This window comes from Galendromus occidentalis, unplaced genomic scaffold (assembly GCF_000255335.2).
Source record: "Galendromus occidentalis unplaced genomic scaffold, Mocc_1.1 scf7180000077463, whole genome shotgun sequence".
Classification (NCBI taxonomy): Eukaryota; Metazoa; Arthropoda; class Arachnida; order Mesostigmata; family Phytoseiidae; genus Galendromus; species Galendromus occidentalis.
Window position 1 is genome coordinate 719,972 of NW_003805451.1, and position 16,882 is coordinate 736,853.

Here is a 16,882-nt window from a genome sequence, read left to right on the forward strand (position 1 = left end):
GGTGAACGACATCGAAATCTTGACAAAGTTGTGCGAAATCAGAACTGGTGAACTGAGCGCCATTATCAGAAACGATCGTTTCTGGACGACCGAAATGACAAAAACGACCCGCAAGTATTTCACAAGCTCGGAACTCGTGGCTGGGCTTATGAAGGTCGCGTCGACGTACCTTGAGAAAGCGTCAACAATCACGAGGAACGCATTACCTTTTTGAGGCTCAGCGAAGTCCAGGTTTCTCAGGATCCGGCCACGGTGCGAGAGGTACTTTGACCGGCTTTGCGGCCTGCTTGGCGCAATACGCACACGATTTGACAACCTTCTCTACGTCGGAAGTGATACCCGGCCAGTAGAAATGAGCGCGAGCCAGCGCTTTCATTCGGACGATGGGCTTGGTGCAGTTTCCGTAGGACGGAAGCTCGCAGCGCCGTTGGTATGACTGACTCTGGATGCAGAACCACGACCGCGAACGGGTACGTTGCCACCCGTAGAGAGGGCCACCCCGACAAATATCGCAACAGACGAAACCGAAGTTATGAGAATCCTCGGGCAGATCTCTGTCAAAACCGCTACCGGAGAGGATAATATACCGGCTTCGGTATTGAAAGAGCTCTCAGAACTTGGAATAAACCAGATGTGTCGGATGTTCAACGACCTATTCAGAGGGGCCGAGCAGATTCCGTCAGACTGGAGAATCGGGAGAGTCTCGATGATAGAGAAACCGAACTCAACCAAGGGAGAGCTCACTACATACAGGCCGATAACGGTCTCATCAGTTATGTACCGAATCTTCATGAAAATCATTGTCAAACGTATGAATGACTGGATTGAAGACGAAGAAGTGCTGGGCGGTGCAAAATGGTTTCAGACCAGGCAGGAGGGGAGAGGACAATCTGTTCATTATAACCTCAGCAATCGAACTCGCAAGGCGACAGTCGAAGGGACTAATTTGCTGCTTCCTTGACTGTACGAAAGCCTATGATAAAATTAGGAGAGAACTTCTGTGGGAAAGACTATCAGACCTTGGCATGGATTCGAATTGGGTAGAACTACTCAAGAAAATATACACGGATAATCAGATCGTTATAAAAGTTGGCACCGTCGAGTCCGAAAGGATGTCAACTAATATAGGTCTGAGACAGGGGTGTCCCCTCTCCCCCGTCCTATTCTCCCTATATATTGCCGAACTAGAATCAAGAATCCTATGGACGAGATGTGGTTTCGAGGTGATAACGAATACCAATCCGGTACAGTCGATAAAGATCCCTGGGCTACTATACGCCGATGACTTACTCCTAATGGCCGAAAGCTATGAGGAAATGGAAATTCTCCTAAATGTGGTATCCGAGTTTGGTACAGAAGTACAACTCAATTTCAACCCCACGAAGAGCGCCATTGTGGTGTTCAATGATGAGAAGTTGGGACAACCGACTCCTATGTTTATACAACAGAAAGAGATCGAGAGGCAAGATCAATATAAGTACCTCGGAATAACTCTGTCCGCAAGCCTAACTATCTCCATGAACATGAGCTATTTCTGAGAAAAAAAGGCGGAAGTGGCGTTGCAAAGAATGCACGCACAATGCCTATGGACGTTCGATAAATTCGAAGTTTCCAAGATCCAATGGAAAGCCACAGCGGTCCCGACGCTGACATACGCCAATGCGGTACTAGCCTCGAGGAACCAAAGAGCGCTGAATGCTCACTTCGAAAAGACGCAGATGTCTGCGGGTCGATGGGCTCTGGGTATTACGGGATACAAGGTAGCCAACGAGTTCATCCAAGGAGAAATAGGCTGGTCATCATTCGAGGCAAGAGAAGCTCAGAGCAGGATCCGATATTTCACTAGGATAAGTTCAATGGAGGCACATAGATGGCCAAGAGCGATCCTGTCAATGATGGCACTGACCGACACATACACCGAGGCAGTCAAACGCTTGAAGATCCTACGTAAAAAATACCTTGATGGGGAAATACCCGTGGTATACACTAACGAAGGACGTCCACTTCTAAGTAAATTTTACAAGGAAGTGAAACTGAAAGTCCGGGAAACGCAGGACAAGGCATGGAGAGAAGGGATGTCCCGGAAACCAAGCCTACAGATATACAATATGTATAAAGAGAGACGAGGACTGACCGCAGTCGGCACGTATAACAATAGAAGAGGCAGTACCCTACTCGCACTAGCGAGAGCAGGGATGCTGCCGACTCGAAAATACCGCAGTAAGTTCCAAAACATCCACCCGTACTGCTGTTGGTGTGGGATGGAGGAGGAAACTATCCAGCACGTGCTATTAGAATGCACCCACATCACTTCAATGAAGAGGAACTCCGTAAGAAATTGGGACTCCAGGAGCTCCTGGACCGTGGAGTGCTGCGAAAGACCAAGGAACTACTAGAGCGATGGGAAAAGGAGACCCGACCGATCTGCTGAGAAATCGCCCCTGAGATAAAAGGGATATGAAACCTGTGATATAGTACCATGGGAACATATGGATCAATAAAACCATGAACCATGAACCATGATCACACGATCGTCGTAAAGCAGGATACCTTGAACATCGCACAAAGAATCTGCTTTCTGAGCGAAAACGCGAAGGAAACTCTCTCGAAAATCAGTTTTCTTCCAACCACGGAGCAGACGCTGCAGTATCTCCTTCAGAACCGGATCACGCGCGGTCGCGTCCTTGATAGCTGCTCCTGTTGGGGTGAATTCCCTCCTTGCAGCGATTAAACCGTTAACCTCCGTTTCCTGGAGTTCCAGCGCGGCGATGACTTCCTCCATGCCCGAATTTGCGGCATCTTTTCTTGTCTCCTGAATTAGCCTTGACAACGCGTCCGCTTGACCAAACTCTGAAGTACGTACGTACTCTATATCGAAGTCGTACCCGACAAGGCGTAGAGCCCAACGGCGCAGCCTAGCCGCGGCTCGATCGCTGAGACCTTTGGTCTGGGATGTACGGACCATTTTAACATGGCAAGAACCCTGCCGAGACAAAGACCGCGTCGTGAAACCGTCTACGGCGAGATCTCAGAAGCGCATAGATTTTATTACATCAAAAATATACTTTGATCAAATTTACATAGAATCAGCCAACGTGCCACCTCGGCTCGAGCCAGCTCGCCATGGTGCCAAGCACCGACATCGCGTTTCCTCGCTGGACGTCCAGAGACAGCCGCTGCGCCATGAACCGACCCAGCCGCCTGTCGCCCGAAACCCGCTCCAGAGCGTCTCCGACCCGAGAAATCAGAGCAGCCGTGAGGGGACCGGGACCCCCTAGCGTCTCGAAGGCCAATGGGCAGAAGTCATAGCCCGAAGATAGCGCTGCGTATTTCCTCATCTTCGCGGTCTCGGCCCTCCAAACGGCCGATCCTGCGCGAGACGCCCCGGGACCGACAAGGGATGGGCTCAGAGAGTCGGTCACGGTAGCGTCCCGCCCGAGGGCGCGGCCCCCACAGAAGGGGATTAGCGTCAGGCCGTCGGGCCGCTTTCCATAGTCTTAAAGGAGTCCTGGCGGCTCCAACAAGCAAGGCACACCAGCTGAGCGGAGCGCTCTGTTGAAGGTATCGTTCAGGGCTGCATGACGAGGACGCCGCCCCGCGGATTGCGCGCAAGAGAGGTTGTGATGAGCGCGGCAGCCGACCGGATCCCCGCATGAACAGCGATGAGGCTCGACGAGCGCCGCCCCCAAACGCAGCCCGACGCAGATTCTGGTCGACCGGTCATCCAGTCTATCCAGCGAGATCTATGATCCGGCATAGGATCGCGAAGAGCTTCCCAAGCCTCCGGCTAAGACTCAAGAGCAAATGAATCGTGTAGTGTCAAAACCTCCAAAGTCCACTTTTTGTCGATCTTCTGATTTCGATGGAAATGAGCATGGAATGATCGCGCGCATCGTCCCATCATTCCAAGAAGTTCCAACTCGCACCATATGCCTACTCTGTACAATCGAGTCCGATGGACTTGGGAGGTTTTGAAACTGCACGAGTAATTCATTAACAGAAGCTTCTTGAAGCCTGAGAAGAGCTGTTTCAACAATGTCGTGAAGCGACTGAGTGAGATCAGGGAGTCATTTGAACGCAGTTTCTGATCTCGAAGTACTATCACTTCGAGCTCAGTTCCGAGACTCCGGGCATTGTGATAGCCCGTCCCTTCATAGATTCACCGGAAGAGAAAGGATCTTCCTTCTCGGAGAGGGACATGCTCCCTTGTCTTCCGGCGGGAAAGCTATACGGACCTCGCAGAATTTCGATTGGAGCGAAACAAATCCAAGACATCGGCCGACCCCGTTGTTACACACCGGAGCGGCATCGAGCATTCTATGATCGAAACTCAGAGTGGGAGACCGATGAGAGCAGGGCGGATCTCGAAAATTATGATCAGGCTCACGCTTTCGAACATTCCAATTTGAGAATAGCATTTGAAATCTGAATTGAAGCTTTCCTCAACGCTGCAAATGTTGTGATTCTTCCCGGAAAAAAAATGTACTTTCAAAACCTCCTGAGTCCATCGCGACCGATTGATAGTTTTCCATCTGTAGAAGAGGAACCCACACCGAAGTACCCGGGTCTGACTTCTTCCAGCCCGTCCTATCTGGAATCATGACCGGTCGCACGGCTGCTCATATGTATTTCTGGTGTCTCATACGTTTTTTCTGTTTTTCTCAAATTATAAACCGATGGACTCCGGAGGTTTTGACCCTACACGATTCAAATGGATATGCTGATGAATAGAATTAGGACCACCGCCTTCCTGAAGGAAATCGATGAGCCGCGTCTGAAGGCGGCCCTTTCACAAATGACCAGGAGGGAGGTGAAACCAGGAGAAATCATCATGAGACAGGGAAATCAAGCTGATCTACCAGCACATAGCGAACGGCGATATCGCAAACTGGATCGTGAGATCCCACATGTCGTCGAAATTCATAACCCCAGCAGCACCATGGGTTGGCGGATTTTGGGAAAGAATGGTGGGGGCCACTAAGCGATGTCTCTACCGGGTAATCGGGAGTTCAAAACCTTACCTCAGAGACCTGGAGGTTATTCTGTGCGGTGTGGAGTCAATCATCAACCAGAGACCATTAACTCCGGCGACGATTGATCCGAGCGAGATCAAAGCGCTGTCACCGGCGATGTACGGTTATGAGGGGAATACAGTCGAACCCGCTTATAAGAAAACCGGTTAAAAGAGAAAACCGGATATAAGAGACCGATCCCGATTCCCCGATTTTTTCTCCATAGGGTTTCAGGTTAAAAACCTCGCTTATAAGAAACTCGGATATAAGAGAAAACCGGATATAAGAGACAATTTTCGAACCCCGGCCCCATAGAGTTCCATGTTGGAGACTTCGTATATAAGGGAGGACCGTCTCAAGCAGAATTTCTGTTTGCTCTTCCATGACTCCTCTTCCTCTCGGAACCTGCGCGAATGAGATAACACGCGCAGATCCACGGTTCGATATGATCATTGCTCCGAAAATGATCGTCTCTTCACTGGATCTTCACAGGCATCCAAGTCATACGAGAACGAGATGTTTCAAGTCTTTTCGTCGAAAAACCGTACCTCGGATACTAGAGAAACCGGATATAAGAGACCATTTTCGATTCCCCGAGAAGTCTCTTTTAAGCGGGTTCGACTGTACATTTTTTCCGGAAATGTCATTCGAGCCGAAGCGGAAAGCAGACATAGGAGCGGTTGTGTTCTCCAAGCGATGGAGTTTCCAGCAACAAATTCTGACGGATTTCTGGAAGACATTCCGCACAGAATACCTAACCCATTTACGATCGGCTCACAGCAGGAAACCGGTGAACCAACGATCATCGAGAGTCGGTGAGATTTGCATTTTAAAGAACGACGAATCCTCCCGCGGTTTCTGGCCGCTGGTGAGAATCCTCAGAATGCACGGAGGTTTTTCTTTTCTTTCGATATGGATATTCCCTGAATCGCATTCAAGCGGCAGAGATGGAGAGATGGACGTAGTCCGAATGTGTCGGAATCCAGCTCTCCTTTCCTGATTACATCAATAGAACCGCGAAGGGTGTCATAACATTTTGTTTCTTCCCTTACTTTCGGTTGTCCATGAGACAGGCTTACTATCTCTTTCCCATGAAGAAAAAACTTCTGTTTATCTCTGGGGTCATTCAATTTAATTTTCTTCTGTAGAAGAGTCTATTGTGCCTTTCTATCATGACCGTGAAGGTTGTCTGGCTTTTCCAGAGGCTTCTTCTTCTACTTGGAGTGTTCAGCTGTATTGCTTGTTCAATACTGCTAATCTGTGAACTTCTCCGATCTCCTAAAGACATTGAGGATAGCCTTCCTTATCAGGAAAATTTCGAGTTTGTGACCAACGAGGATGTGTTTCCCCTGGTTCCGGACGTTCTCGAGGAGGAAGCGTACACACACTTCTCTGAACCTTTCGAGACGTATGCTGATTACGTTCAATCAAATTCAGCATCTTCTCTTCAAGAGGAATCATCAAGTTACTCCTCCCATCCAGTGTCTTCTGTGAGCTCCGCTTCGCTGGTTCCGGATACTCCACTCAATACTACTGATAGCCGAATTAGTCTGGATCAGTCTGCTAGCCTGACTCCAGTTCTCCCATCTAGTGTTCCAACAGAAAACGGATCAGTTTCTCTCGACGAGATCTCCCCTTCTCGAACAGTTGAGATTTATCCTCCCTCGGTCTCTAGTTCTTCTCGGAGGACATTGTACATATACCGATATATATTGAGAGATCTATACGAAAATTGTCCGAAAAATCCGGGAGCGCGTCCATTGGCTTGGGACTTGGCTCGAATTCCACGGCAAACTGGTGCCTGGAGAACTACATCCGAGAAGTCATTCCGAGCGACTTCGAAGTCAGCTTGAACTACTCCCGGGTGGCTCGATTCTTCGGGGCGGAAAGATTCGCCGTGAACAGTTTCGTAAGCAGCGATCAGACTGAGTTTGACTTTATTAGACGACGGCTGCTAGAGTTGGCCTCGGAAGGAATCGGAATCATTCGAGCGATCGATATGAGATCGCAATTTGGGGCTCTTGCAGGTTCGTTTAGAAGTGAAGTGGGAGTCAGCGTATTCGTTCTCGAGTCAAGAACCTTTCCTCGCCTTTGTCCATCCGGGTCTGGCTTCGAGTTTCGCCTTTGTTGTGAACCCTCACACGAAACATTTCAAAACCCTGAACGTCGATCCTAGTCCATTGTGAGATGTCGGCAATCGAGAACAGTAGCCCGATTCTCTCAAGATCCCCGCACATTCCGATGATCCCGATTTCAGTGATACATGTTAAATCGGTGTCTGGTGATTTCGGCGCAGATTGACTAGGGCGCATGGTCGATCACGGCGCATTTCTCATTTGAGCGCTTGGTTGATTTTATCGCGCTCGGTTTATTTCAGCGCAATTGATTCGAGCGCAGTTGACTTTAGCGCGATTGATCCTAGCGCGAAAAATTTGGGCGCAAATGATTTGGGCTACTACAGTCCACTTACTTAGGTTTATAGCTGAGTAATTTTTTTTTTTGCCTCAAAGTCCTCTTTCCGCGCATGATTCAGGTAATTTGCGTCGCGCATGGACTCCACCGAGTAAGCAACCAAATTCGCACGGAGTTCCGTAGGGTCGATAGACTGGTCGCCAGTATGAAAGCGCTTGGCGCTTTCATAAACGTGGTCCTACTTGGGGAGCTCATGATTGTGCGCGTAAATCAATCATGCGCTCAAATCAATCATGCGCTCGAATCAATCATGAGCTCAAATCGACCGTGCGCTCAGATCAATCATGCGCCCAAATCAACCGAGCACTCGAATCAATCACGCGCCGAAAACAATTTCGCTGAAATCAATTCCGCTCAATTCGATCGTGCTGAGATCGATTGCGCTCGGATCGATTGCGCCCAAATCGTCGATGCGCTCAGATCAATACTGCGCTCAATTCAACTTCGCGCTCTGATCGACCGTGCGCCCTAGTCAATCTGCGCCGAAAAAGATGGACTACAGACACGGGGTCCTCTCCCTCGAATTTTTCCAAGACCACGATGGTATGGTTCAGGACAGGCGTTTGCTTACAAAGCGCTACGAGTTTCGTTCATGCTCTATTATCTGGAGTTCGAGTCAAACACGTAATTCCGGGGGGGTCGACGGCAGTATTCACGAAATTCTACCGATACGGGTGCCAGATTGCTCCGATTTGACCTATGCCGAGGATGACTCCAATTCTGTATGTCACAAATGGCGTGAAGACGAACAATACTTATCCCGGGAAGCTTCTCATCACGTATCGGAATATCGGTTGCAATGTTCACCGAAGGGAATCCCTCGAAGGGCGAGCGGTCTTCAAGCAAATCTGCAGGCAAGTAATCCCGGGAACGACCGAGAATCGTCGACATCCGATTCGTAGATCGATGGATTCCCATGACTGAGATTCGGTTGTCCCTCCGGCAGATCTTGTATTTGTATTTCGTGGCATGAAGAGCATATATTGGCTGACTGAAGTGATGGAACGCCCTAACGCAGTTGCATGCTCGCGACCGGAGGGAGGCTAATCAATGATCAGAGAGTCTCCGTGAGAACGAGGCGATACCTGCAGTTCGCATCACGGCAAATGGAGTATGTCTTCCACGTCTTCTGCAAGGTGCAGGTCGGGCCGAATGCGACGCGCGAGATGCCTCGTGCTCATACGGATGTGCACGAACGCCATCGTTCGCATCAGGTGGTGATTCGATGAGAAAAACGGTGCGTGAATGTTCGGAACGATCGGAAGTTGTTTTCAAGTGATCTTCGGTACTGCGCGCCCGGAAGCTCAACGAAGATGCCGAAGCACAAGTCCTCTGTCAGATCTCGGGTGGAGTCATACGTGAAAGACTACGGAGATGACATATTCTCCACAGATGGTCAAGTCCTCTTTTGCAAAGTCTGCGAAAGAGAGGTCTCGACGCTTAAAAAGTTCCTGGTAGAGCAACATTTGAAGGGAGCGAGACACAAGTCCCTATCGAAGAGGAAGAAACAGACGAACTCGCTCAATGTCTCACAACTGATTCCTTATTTGGAAGCATCAAGCAAGCAATCGACGCACAGTGTGGCCAAACCCGATTTTAGGCGGCAGAAATTGAAAAGGAAAAATTTTGAAAATTTATGTCGTGGCGTCTTGGAGGAAGTATGGGGACCTCGGAAACACACACCAATCAGAAACCAAGCACTTGTATCTCTGTGGAGAGACTCTGGAAAGAGGAAGTTTTTTTTCTTCGGACTGTCACCTTTTTCTCCCGATTCGTGCTGACGCTCGAGTTTCCGTAAAATCGATTCAGGATGGAGCAAACACCGAATCATGAGTAAGATTGAGTCTGAAACTCCACGTTTAGCGTTTCATTCGACGAGAATATGCAAAATGGAAGAACTCGCAACCGGTACGGAATCCCGTCGACACATTACTCAACCCGCTCGGATACAGTCATTCCGGAAGAGTATCATGTGTATGAAAGCTCTCCCGGGAACTTCGAACGATTTCTCCTCGGAGATAGCGGATCCGACGATCCGAACCGGATCCTGATATTCGGAAGAGAGAGCACGAATGCTTGGATCGGAGAGGTATCGAAAATCTACGTTGATGGCACCTTCAGTTTGGCACCAGAACTTTTCTGCCAGATCCTCGTCATCCTCGGAGAGCGTCCGCGGGTCGTGACTCCTATATGTTACGTTCTCTTGCCGAGTAAAACTGAAGAGAGGTATCGCAAGGTGAGTCGCTCATCATTCGGGGAGGTTATTGTCATTGTCATTGTATGGGCCACGGGAAGGTCGATTGTGTACTAGAATAATTACTCGAACCCTCCATTTCTCATTCAAGATGCTCGACATGTTGACCTTGGGTTGGCCGAACTTCAATCCGGGAGCCATATCGATGGACTACGAAAAAGCTCTAATAAACGCTTTCAGTGCGTATTTCCCGACAGCCGAGATACACGGTTGTTTTTTCCATCTCGTACAGAATATGAAAAAGCAACTCGCTGCCGATGGTTCGAGCAGCAGGTATCGGAGCGAAGCAGATTTCGCGCTCAAAGCTAAAATGATCTCCGCACTGGCTCTCATCCCGCCGGAGCGTCTTGAAGATGCGCTGAGGGAGTTGCGGGAAGAGCTGCCTCATGATCTGCAGACGATCCTCGATTATTTCGAGGATAATTACATCGGACGTCTACAAGTGAGGAGCGATGGATCTTTGGGACGCCGGGAACCCTTGTTCCCGGTGTCTATATGGACTGTCTACAGGAGAACCTTGAATGGCGATTCTCGAACGAACAACTTCGCTGAAGCAGCGCATCGAAGCCTGCAGCGACAATTCCAGGTTCAGCATCCTGGTCTCCTAAAATTCATCGAAGGAATCAGAATCGTTCAGAAAACAAAAGACGCTGATCTGGAAAGATATACCGCCGGGCATGAAATCACAGGGAAGCGAAACAAATACGTGGAGAACGATCGCCGCATCTTGAGAATCCTCGAAAGGATGGATGACCGTTTGTTGCGGGAGATTCTTCGTGGGATAGCTCATACTTATCAAATGAATCCCTAGATAACGTAACCTTCGAAGTCAGCAATGTTTTATTGAATTAATTTCCAGACTCTGATTCATTCCACTATGGCTACCACGCTATTCTACAGTTGTAGCTCTAGGTGTGGCCCGTGGTAGGTGGCCATGGTACCCATGACGGCCGCAGCATTGCCCCTCTGGACAACTAAGGAAAAACGCTGCAAGAGGTACTCGCTGGATCGCCTGCAACCGGTCGCCTCCTCCACCAGCTGTCCTGAGTAGTGATCTCGTGGCTGGTCGCGGCCCGCCCAGGGTTTCGAAAGCCAGGGCTGCGACTAAGTAATTGACGCTCAGCTCGCTGTACTTCTGGAGCTTGAGAGCCTCCGCTCTGGCGCCTGCAGAGCCCGCCGATAGGCTCCCGGCGTCGACATATGAATTGGCTAGAGTGTCGACAACCGTTCCGTCCCATACAAGGGCCTTTCCTCTCTCGAAGGGCACGAGTGTCATGCCATCGGGTCTCTTGCCATCCTTGCGGCTCAGTCCTTGGGGTTCCCTCAGATTAGGTATCTGAGCGGTGCGATGAGCCCGACTGAACGTCTCGTTAATTTGGGAGTGGCGAGACCACCTTCCGGCGCTCATTCTGCAGGACAGCCCGTGCGTGCCGGTTGCGTCAGCAGGATCCCCGCACGAGCAGGTGTGGAGGGTGACGATTTTAGCTCCGAGGCGGAGGCCCGCGCAGATTCGCACCGTGCCGTTGTCGAGAAGGGTCCCAAGGCTCGCGGATGGCAGGCAGTGCAACCACGCGCTGGCACCGGGGCTGGATACAGCCAGGAGTCTAGCTCGGTCCCTGTTCGAAGTCATGCGGCTCCGCAGATCGGACATTCGTTCAAGGCCAAGAACCGCATCCCACTCTCTCTGCACCCGTTTCTTCTCTGGAGCTGTTCTCCCGTTGGTACAGAATCGAACAACTAGGGCTGCCTGCGTCGCGGAGAAGGAGGAGAAAGCTTGCTCGGATGGCAAGTCCTTGACCATATTCTCCGTAGAGTGGACCGAGGACAGTATGCACGGGGTGGCGAGGTCCAGTACGGAGCGGACGCCCAACCCCCCCAATCGAATCGGCAACCTTGCTTGTTGTTGGCATGAACTGCTGAGGTCAATGTTGAGTATCTTCTCAAGGGCAACATTGTACATGTCATCGGTTTGCTCAAGCAGCTCGTTCTCTTGCTGGGTGTCGGCGCATCGAAGAACGTGGAGGAAGCGAGCGCTAGAGAGGGACGATCGAAGGAGGAAGAGAGCCTCGTGGGAGCCGAGTAGAGCAAGCCTGTCAACCATGAGGCGAGTCTTGGCTAGTTTGGCCTCCAGAGTTGCTGCCGTGGCCTCCGGGAACACCGGAGCCCCCAGGAGCTCGAGGTCGTTTCTCTGGACTATCCGACACGCCGGAAGGAAGCTTCGAACGGAATACACCGCCCGCTCTCTATCCCTCTCGTTGAGGAGATCTACGAAGACCTCGCATTTCTCAGGATTCAGACGAAGGCCGCTAACCCCCTCAAACTCGATAGCCCTACGGACGTCCGAAAGCACACAACCCAATGGCCCCGCCACTGTTCCGTCGTCGAGGTACCAGAGGTTCAGGGGTGCGGAGAGTGAGTCAATTAGATCCTTCAGGCCCAGGCAAAATATAGCAGGTCCGAGGGGGTCTCTCTGCTGGACCCCTGTGGCGGATAAGATGTCAGAATCGTCGTAGAGTAAATGGCTAGGCGAAGCATATGCGCCATGAATAATGTGGTGGAGGTCGGGGACGAGCTCGGCGGTTCTCCGGATCATGTAATCGCGGCGAAGAGTGTTAAAAGCATTAGCGAAATCGAGCTTCACCAGCACTGGAGAGCCCGTAGAACTCTCGAGGAAAGCACGGCACGAGTGGACGGCAGCCTCCAACCCGCCGGGCCGACCGACTCCCAGCTATCTTGGCCCTAAAGCGGAGCAGATCGTGCCGAGGTTCTGCTTGGCGGCGACCTTAGCCGCAAGGCGGCGGAAAGTTAGGGAGCAGGCGATCGAGCGCGGAGATCCATCCTTCTTTCGTTAGGCTATCAGCGATGCCCCGAAAACAATTGGACACATTGAGAAGGGAACTCTCCCTCCGCGAAGAAGATCCACGAAGCGGGCGATTGCCCTCTTGAGTCTCATCGCCGACTCGCCGAGGGCGGACGCAGTAAGGTCCTTCAAGTGACGCGGTCGGAGCCCGTCGGGACCCGCCGAGGAGCTTGTCCGGAAAGATTCAATGCAAAGCTCGAGCTCTTCAACCGCTGTCTGACCCTGCCAAGTCTCCGATGGAGCAGGCGGCAATGCGGCGTCGGCAGGCCCATGTGGATGTCGCTTTCTCATTCGTCGAGTGGAGTCCGCGGACCTGGGCGCAAAGGAATCCTGTGACAGCAGTGCCCGCACCGCTCCGGTCTCATCCCCCTCCGCGAGTTTCCTCGAAGTCCGTTTGGCTGCCTGTGCGTCTGTGGAAATCGGACCTCTTGAGCGCGTGCGAGCACCGAGTGTGTATTCAAAGCGGGCACCGGATCTGTAGGCTCCAATGTTCCGGCGAATTATCTTCGGCCAAGAGTCGCCGGGTGCCTTCTTGGGAGGCATTTGCAGAACGACCGGAGCGAAAGGCAACAGAGCTCTCCAAGAGGCGTCGTCATTGAGACGCAGACAGCCTGAAGCACACCGCAGAGCTCGTCAGCAACCAGGTGGCAAACCGCCTTCGGAATGATGTTCACGATTTTTACTCGTTCGCGACATAACCTTTGAATTTGAGTGACCTCCACCAGGTAGTGCAAAAGAGAGGTCTTATCTAGATAAGATCCCGCTGAGCGTAAGCAAACGCCAACTAAGCTCGTATCGAGCATCACTTGTGAGAACCAGAAAGCTCCACCCAAGATACATGATGTAAATATGATACATGCACTAACCGAGTCAAAATTCTACTTCGAGTAAATTACCCAAATTGACGTTCGATTTCGAATTTCGAGCGATCGCTCCCTCCGATGACGTTCACCCCCTCGAAGCCTCCGAAGTGAGGTCGATCGTGGCCCAGTTTACGCCGTGGCCCAGTTGACGCCGTGGCTCAGTCGACGCCGCGGCCCAGTTGACGCCACGGCCCGGTTGACGTCGTGGCCCAGTTGACGCCGAGGCCCAGTTGGCGTGCACCGAAGGTTTTCACTCGGCGCGTCTTCAACTCGTGAAGTCTTCAGTCTCTGGACATCAATCATGGCAAGTCTTAGAGCCAAGGAAGTCAAATCCGAGGGTGATCAGGTAGCGGAAGAGCTTGAGAGCCTTACGCTGGAGGACGATGAGGGCATTCAACGGGTGACCGAACATTTGAGCGCAAGTAAGTTTGAGCGCAGCGTAAATTTGAGCGCAAAGCAAATCTGAGCGCAGCGTAAATTTGAGCGCGGCGTAAATTTGAGCGCAAAGTAAGTCTGAGCGCAGCGTAAATCTTAGCGCTCGTGAATTTGAGCGCAGCATCAATTTGAGCGCAAAGTAAATCTGAGCGCATCGTGAATTTGAGCGCACGTGGATTTGAGCGCGGAGCTGATTGCAGCACAGAGCGCGATCAACTTGACAGAGATGGCATTTCATCGGAAATTCCCGGGAATTAATGACATGCCCGGGGACCGTGTCCAGAAAACCACGTATTCCCGAGCGAAGCATGCGGGTGGGGAAGGTTAGGTTAGGTTCCAGACGGGGTAGGCATGACATTGTGAGGCGGACTAAACCTAAGTTAGGGTGCGATGTGGGGCTACTTGGGTTAGGACGCGAAGCGGCCTAACCAAAGTTAGACCCACACGGCGCACGAACTTAAGTTCATAGCCGAGCCACACCTGGGAGACAGCGCCACGGAGAAGATTTTTTGGTAACCTGAAAATTCGCTTGGCATTCTTCGCGCTCAAAAAACCTCCGCGCTAAAATCACCTCTACGCTCAACTTTACCTCGCGCTCACATACACTTTGCGCTCAAATTCACCTGCGCTCAAATTTACGCTGCGCTCAGATTTGCTTTGCGCTCAAATTTGCGCCGCGTTCCAACCTACGCTGCGCTCAAATTTACGCTGCGCTCAGATTTGCTTCGCGCTCAAATTTACGCCGCGCTCCAACCTACGCTGCGCTCAACTTTTCGTGCGCTCAAGTTACATAGCACCGTTCGCACGTTTAAGGACCGGTTGTCGGTCCTGGTTCTAGAAGGTCAGTCGTCTATACCCGATTTTCTCCCGAGGATCGCCTTCTCTATGAATACGACACACAATGAATCGTTGCGCAAGACGCCATTCGAATTGCTTTTCGGGTTCACCGCGGTTTTGCCGGGGAAACCCCCGAGGCTCCCAGTTCAATCGCCTCCGGTGCAGGAGTTGCGACGGGAGGCACATGGGTGTCTCGCGAAGGTTCAAGAGGGTATGAAGACTTGCTATGACGCAGCCAGGTTGCCGCCACGCACATGGCCTGTTGGAGCGAGGATGCTGGTTAGGCTGAAAAAGGTTCGTCGAGGATTGTCAAAGAAACTCCATCCTACTTTCGTGGGTCCCTGGACAATCGTCAGGCAGGTCGCGATGCAGAGTTACGAGCTCCGAGATCCAGGTGGCCGTCTTAGAATGCTGAATGTGAAAGACCTCCGGCCGTTCCAGACGAGGGCGTCTGGGACCGGTAGCGTGCCCGATTGAAGCGATGCCAGCGCCCTCCACTATATATATGGGGGCTGGGAATAAATCGGGACATCATTCTGTCCCTCCGTTATCAGATCGTAACAATATTCTGACTTTTTCTAGGGCATGAAAGTCCGAGCCCTACTTATGGCATTCATGTATCGGTCTCAACGGTACAGCGATGCCTCCGGGAGGCGAACCTTATCGGGCCCATGCGCGAAAAAAACCTTTGGTATCAAAGAAGAACATCGCGAAGCGGTTGGCCTTCTGCCGACTCCATAAATAAGACTTCAATTGGAGCAGAGTTTTGTTCTCCGACGAATCCAAATTCAATTTGTTCGCATCGGATGGTTGCCGCTACGTCCGCCGCCCCTCAAAGTATGAGGGAGCATGACCCCAAGTACACCACAAAGACAGTGAAACACGGAGGGGGAAGTGTCATGGTCTGGGGCTGTTTTTCGGAGCAAGGAGTCGGACCCCTGCACAGAATCACTGGCATAATGACCGGAACCATTTACAAAGACATACTGGAGAAGGTTATGTTCTCAATGTTCGCAGCGATCAATTGTAAACATTGATATATACGCTATATGATATGATATCGACGAATTGTCGAAGGGAACAACTAAGCCTAACACGTGGCTTGCGCCACGTGCGCGATTCCCGACTGTTCCGACTCGCTTGCCGAGCCGATGCCCTTTTCCTGAGCGAACTGGATGCCAAGTTCCACACTTGATGCCACGCCATATACGTGTTGCCGAGCCATATACTATATGCCTCGAAGAGGGTCCAATCGCTGGAAGCCTAGCCAAACGAGCTCGACGGCTAAGTGCCATTCGCCCTGTTGCCCGTTCATATCTGACCAGCCTAAAGGTGCTCCTATCGGGCCCGTCTCCATTTTCATGAGACAATTATACATTCCACATACTTATGACGCGGTTCTTGCAGAAATGAAAAATTTCCTGGTAGATCGTGGTCAAACAGCCAGTGATGAGGAATTATCTGACGTCTTTCGGATCCTCCTAGGGCAGGCGTCGGCAACCTTTTTTTCTCGCGGCCCAATTTTTTCTTCTCGCGGCCCAAGCCGAAGACTACGAGTAAACGCGGATCCTTTCTCGAGTCTGCATGTCCCTTGACCTTCATGCAGACTTCTGCAGACTTCTGTATGCTTCTGCCTTTCCTTCAAATCCCTGAACCCGAACGCACACTTATGCATTTCTATGTATTTTTTTACACTTTTATGCACGCTTCTCCATTCTCTACGTTCTTCTGCATACTTCTGCAAACGTCATGCGTCTCGTACATTTTCCGCGCATACTCCGTGCATATCCCTTCTGCAGACATTTCGACCTTGGATCATCATATCACGCGATACACGAGAGAACGATTAAATTTATTCGTCGAAGTATTCTCAAACAATCTGGCTTAGGCTCTTAATGCGATGGTTGTTGCTGAACATCCTCAATGAGCTCTTCGAAACGCGGTTCGATCCGCGATACCTTGATCCGGAGCTGAGCATCGAGATTCTCATTAATCAGCCGGCTTCGCTCCTTCGTTTTGACGAAAACCATATATGCGAAAATGTCGACTCGCACAAGTATGATGTGGCGAAGGGACCAGCTTCTTCAGAGCTTTCATAGCGAGGGACTCGTATGGAACCACAGCTGCGGTCCACATCGCGGATGTCCCT

The 16,882-nt window shown here is 51.1% G+C and overlaps 1 protein-coding gene across 1 annotated transcript; it reads left to right on the top strand.

Annotated features, from left to right (window-relative positions):
• Positions 1-9,373: 9,373 nt before the first annotated feature.
• On the top strand, positions 9,374-10,549 carry LOC108864376 (uncharacterized). Its single transcript, XM_018639889.1, has 3 exons — positions 9,374-9,392; positions 9,503-9,720; positions 9,830-10,549. Exons 1-3 carry the CDS (start codon positions 9,374-9,376, stop codon positions 10,547-10,549), a joined length of 957 nt encoding a protein of 318 aa, XP_018495405.1.
• Positions 10,550-16,882: the final 6,333 nt, after the last annotated feature.

Excerpts from the sequence above, each read along its gene's own strand:
- LOC108864376 (XM_018639889.1), top strand. Across the intron at positions 9,721-9,829 it reads CTGAAGAGAGGTATCGCAAG|ATGCTCGACATGTTGACCTT; the intron begins GTGAGTCGCTCA and ends TTCTCATTCAAG.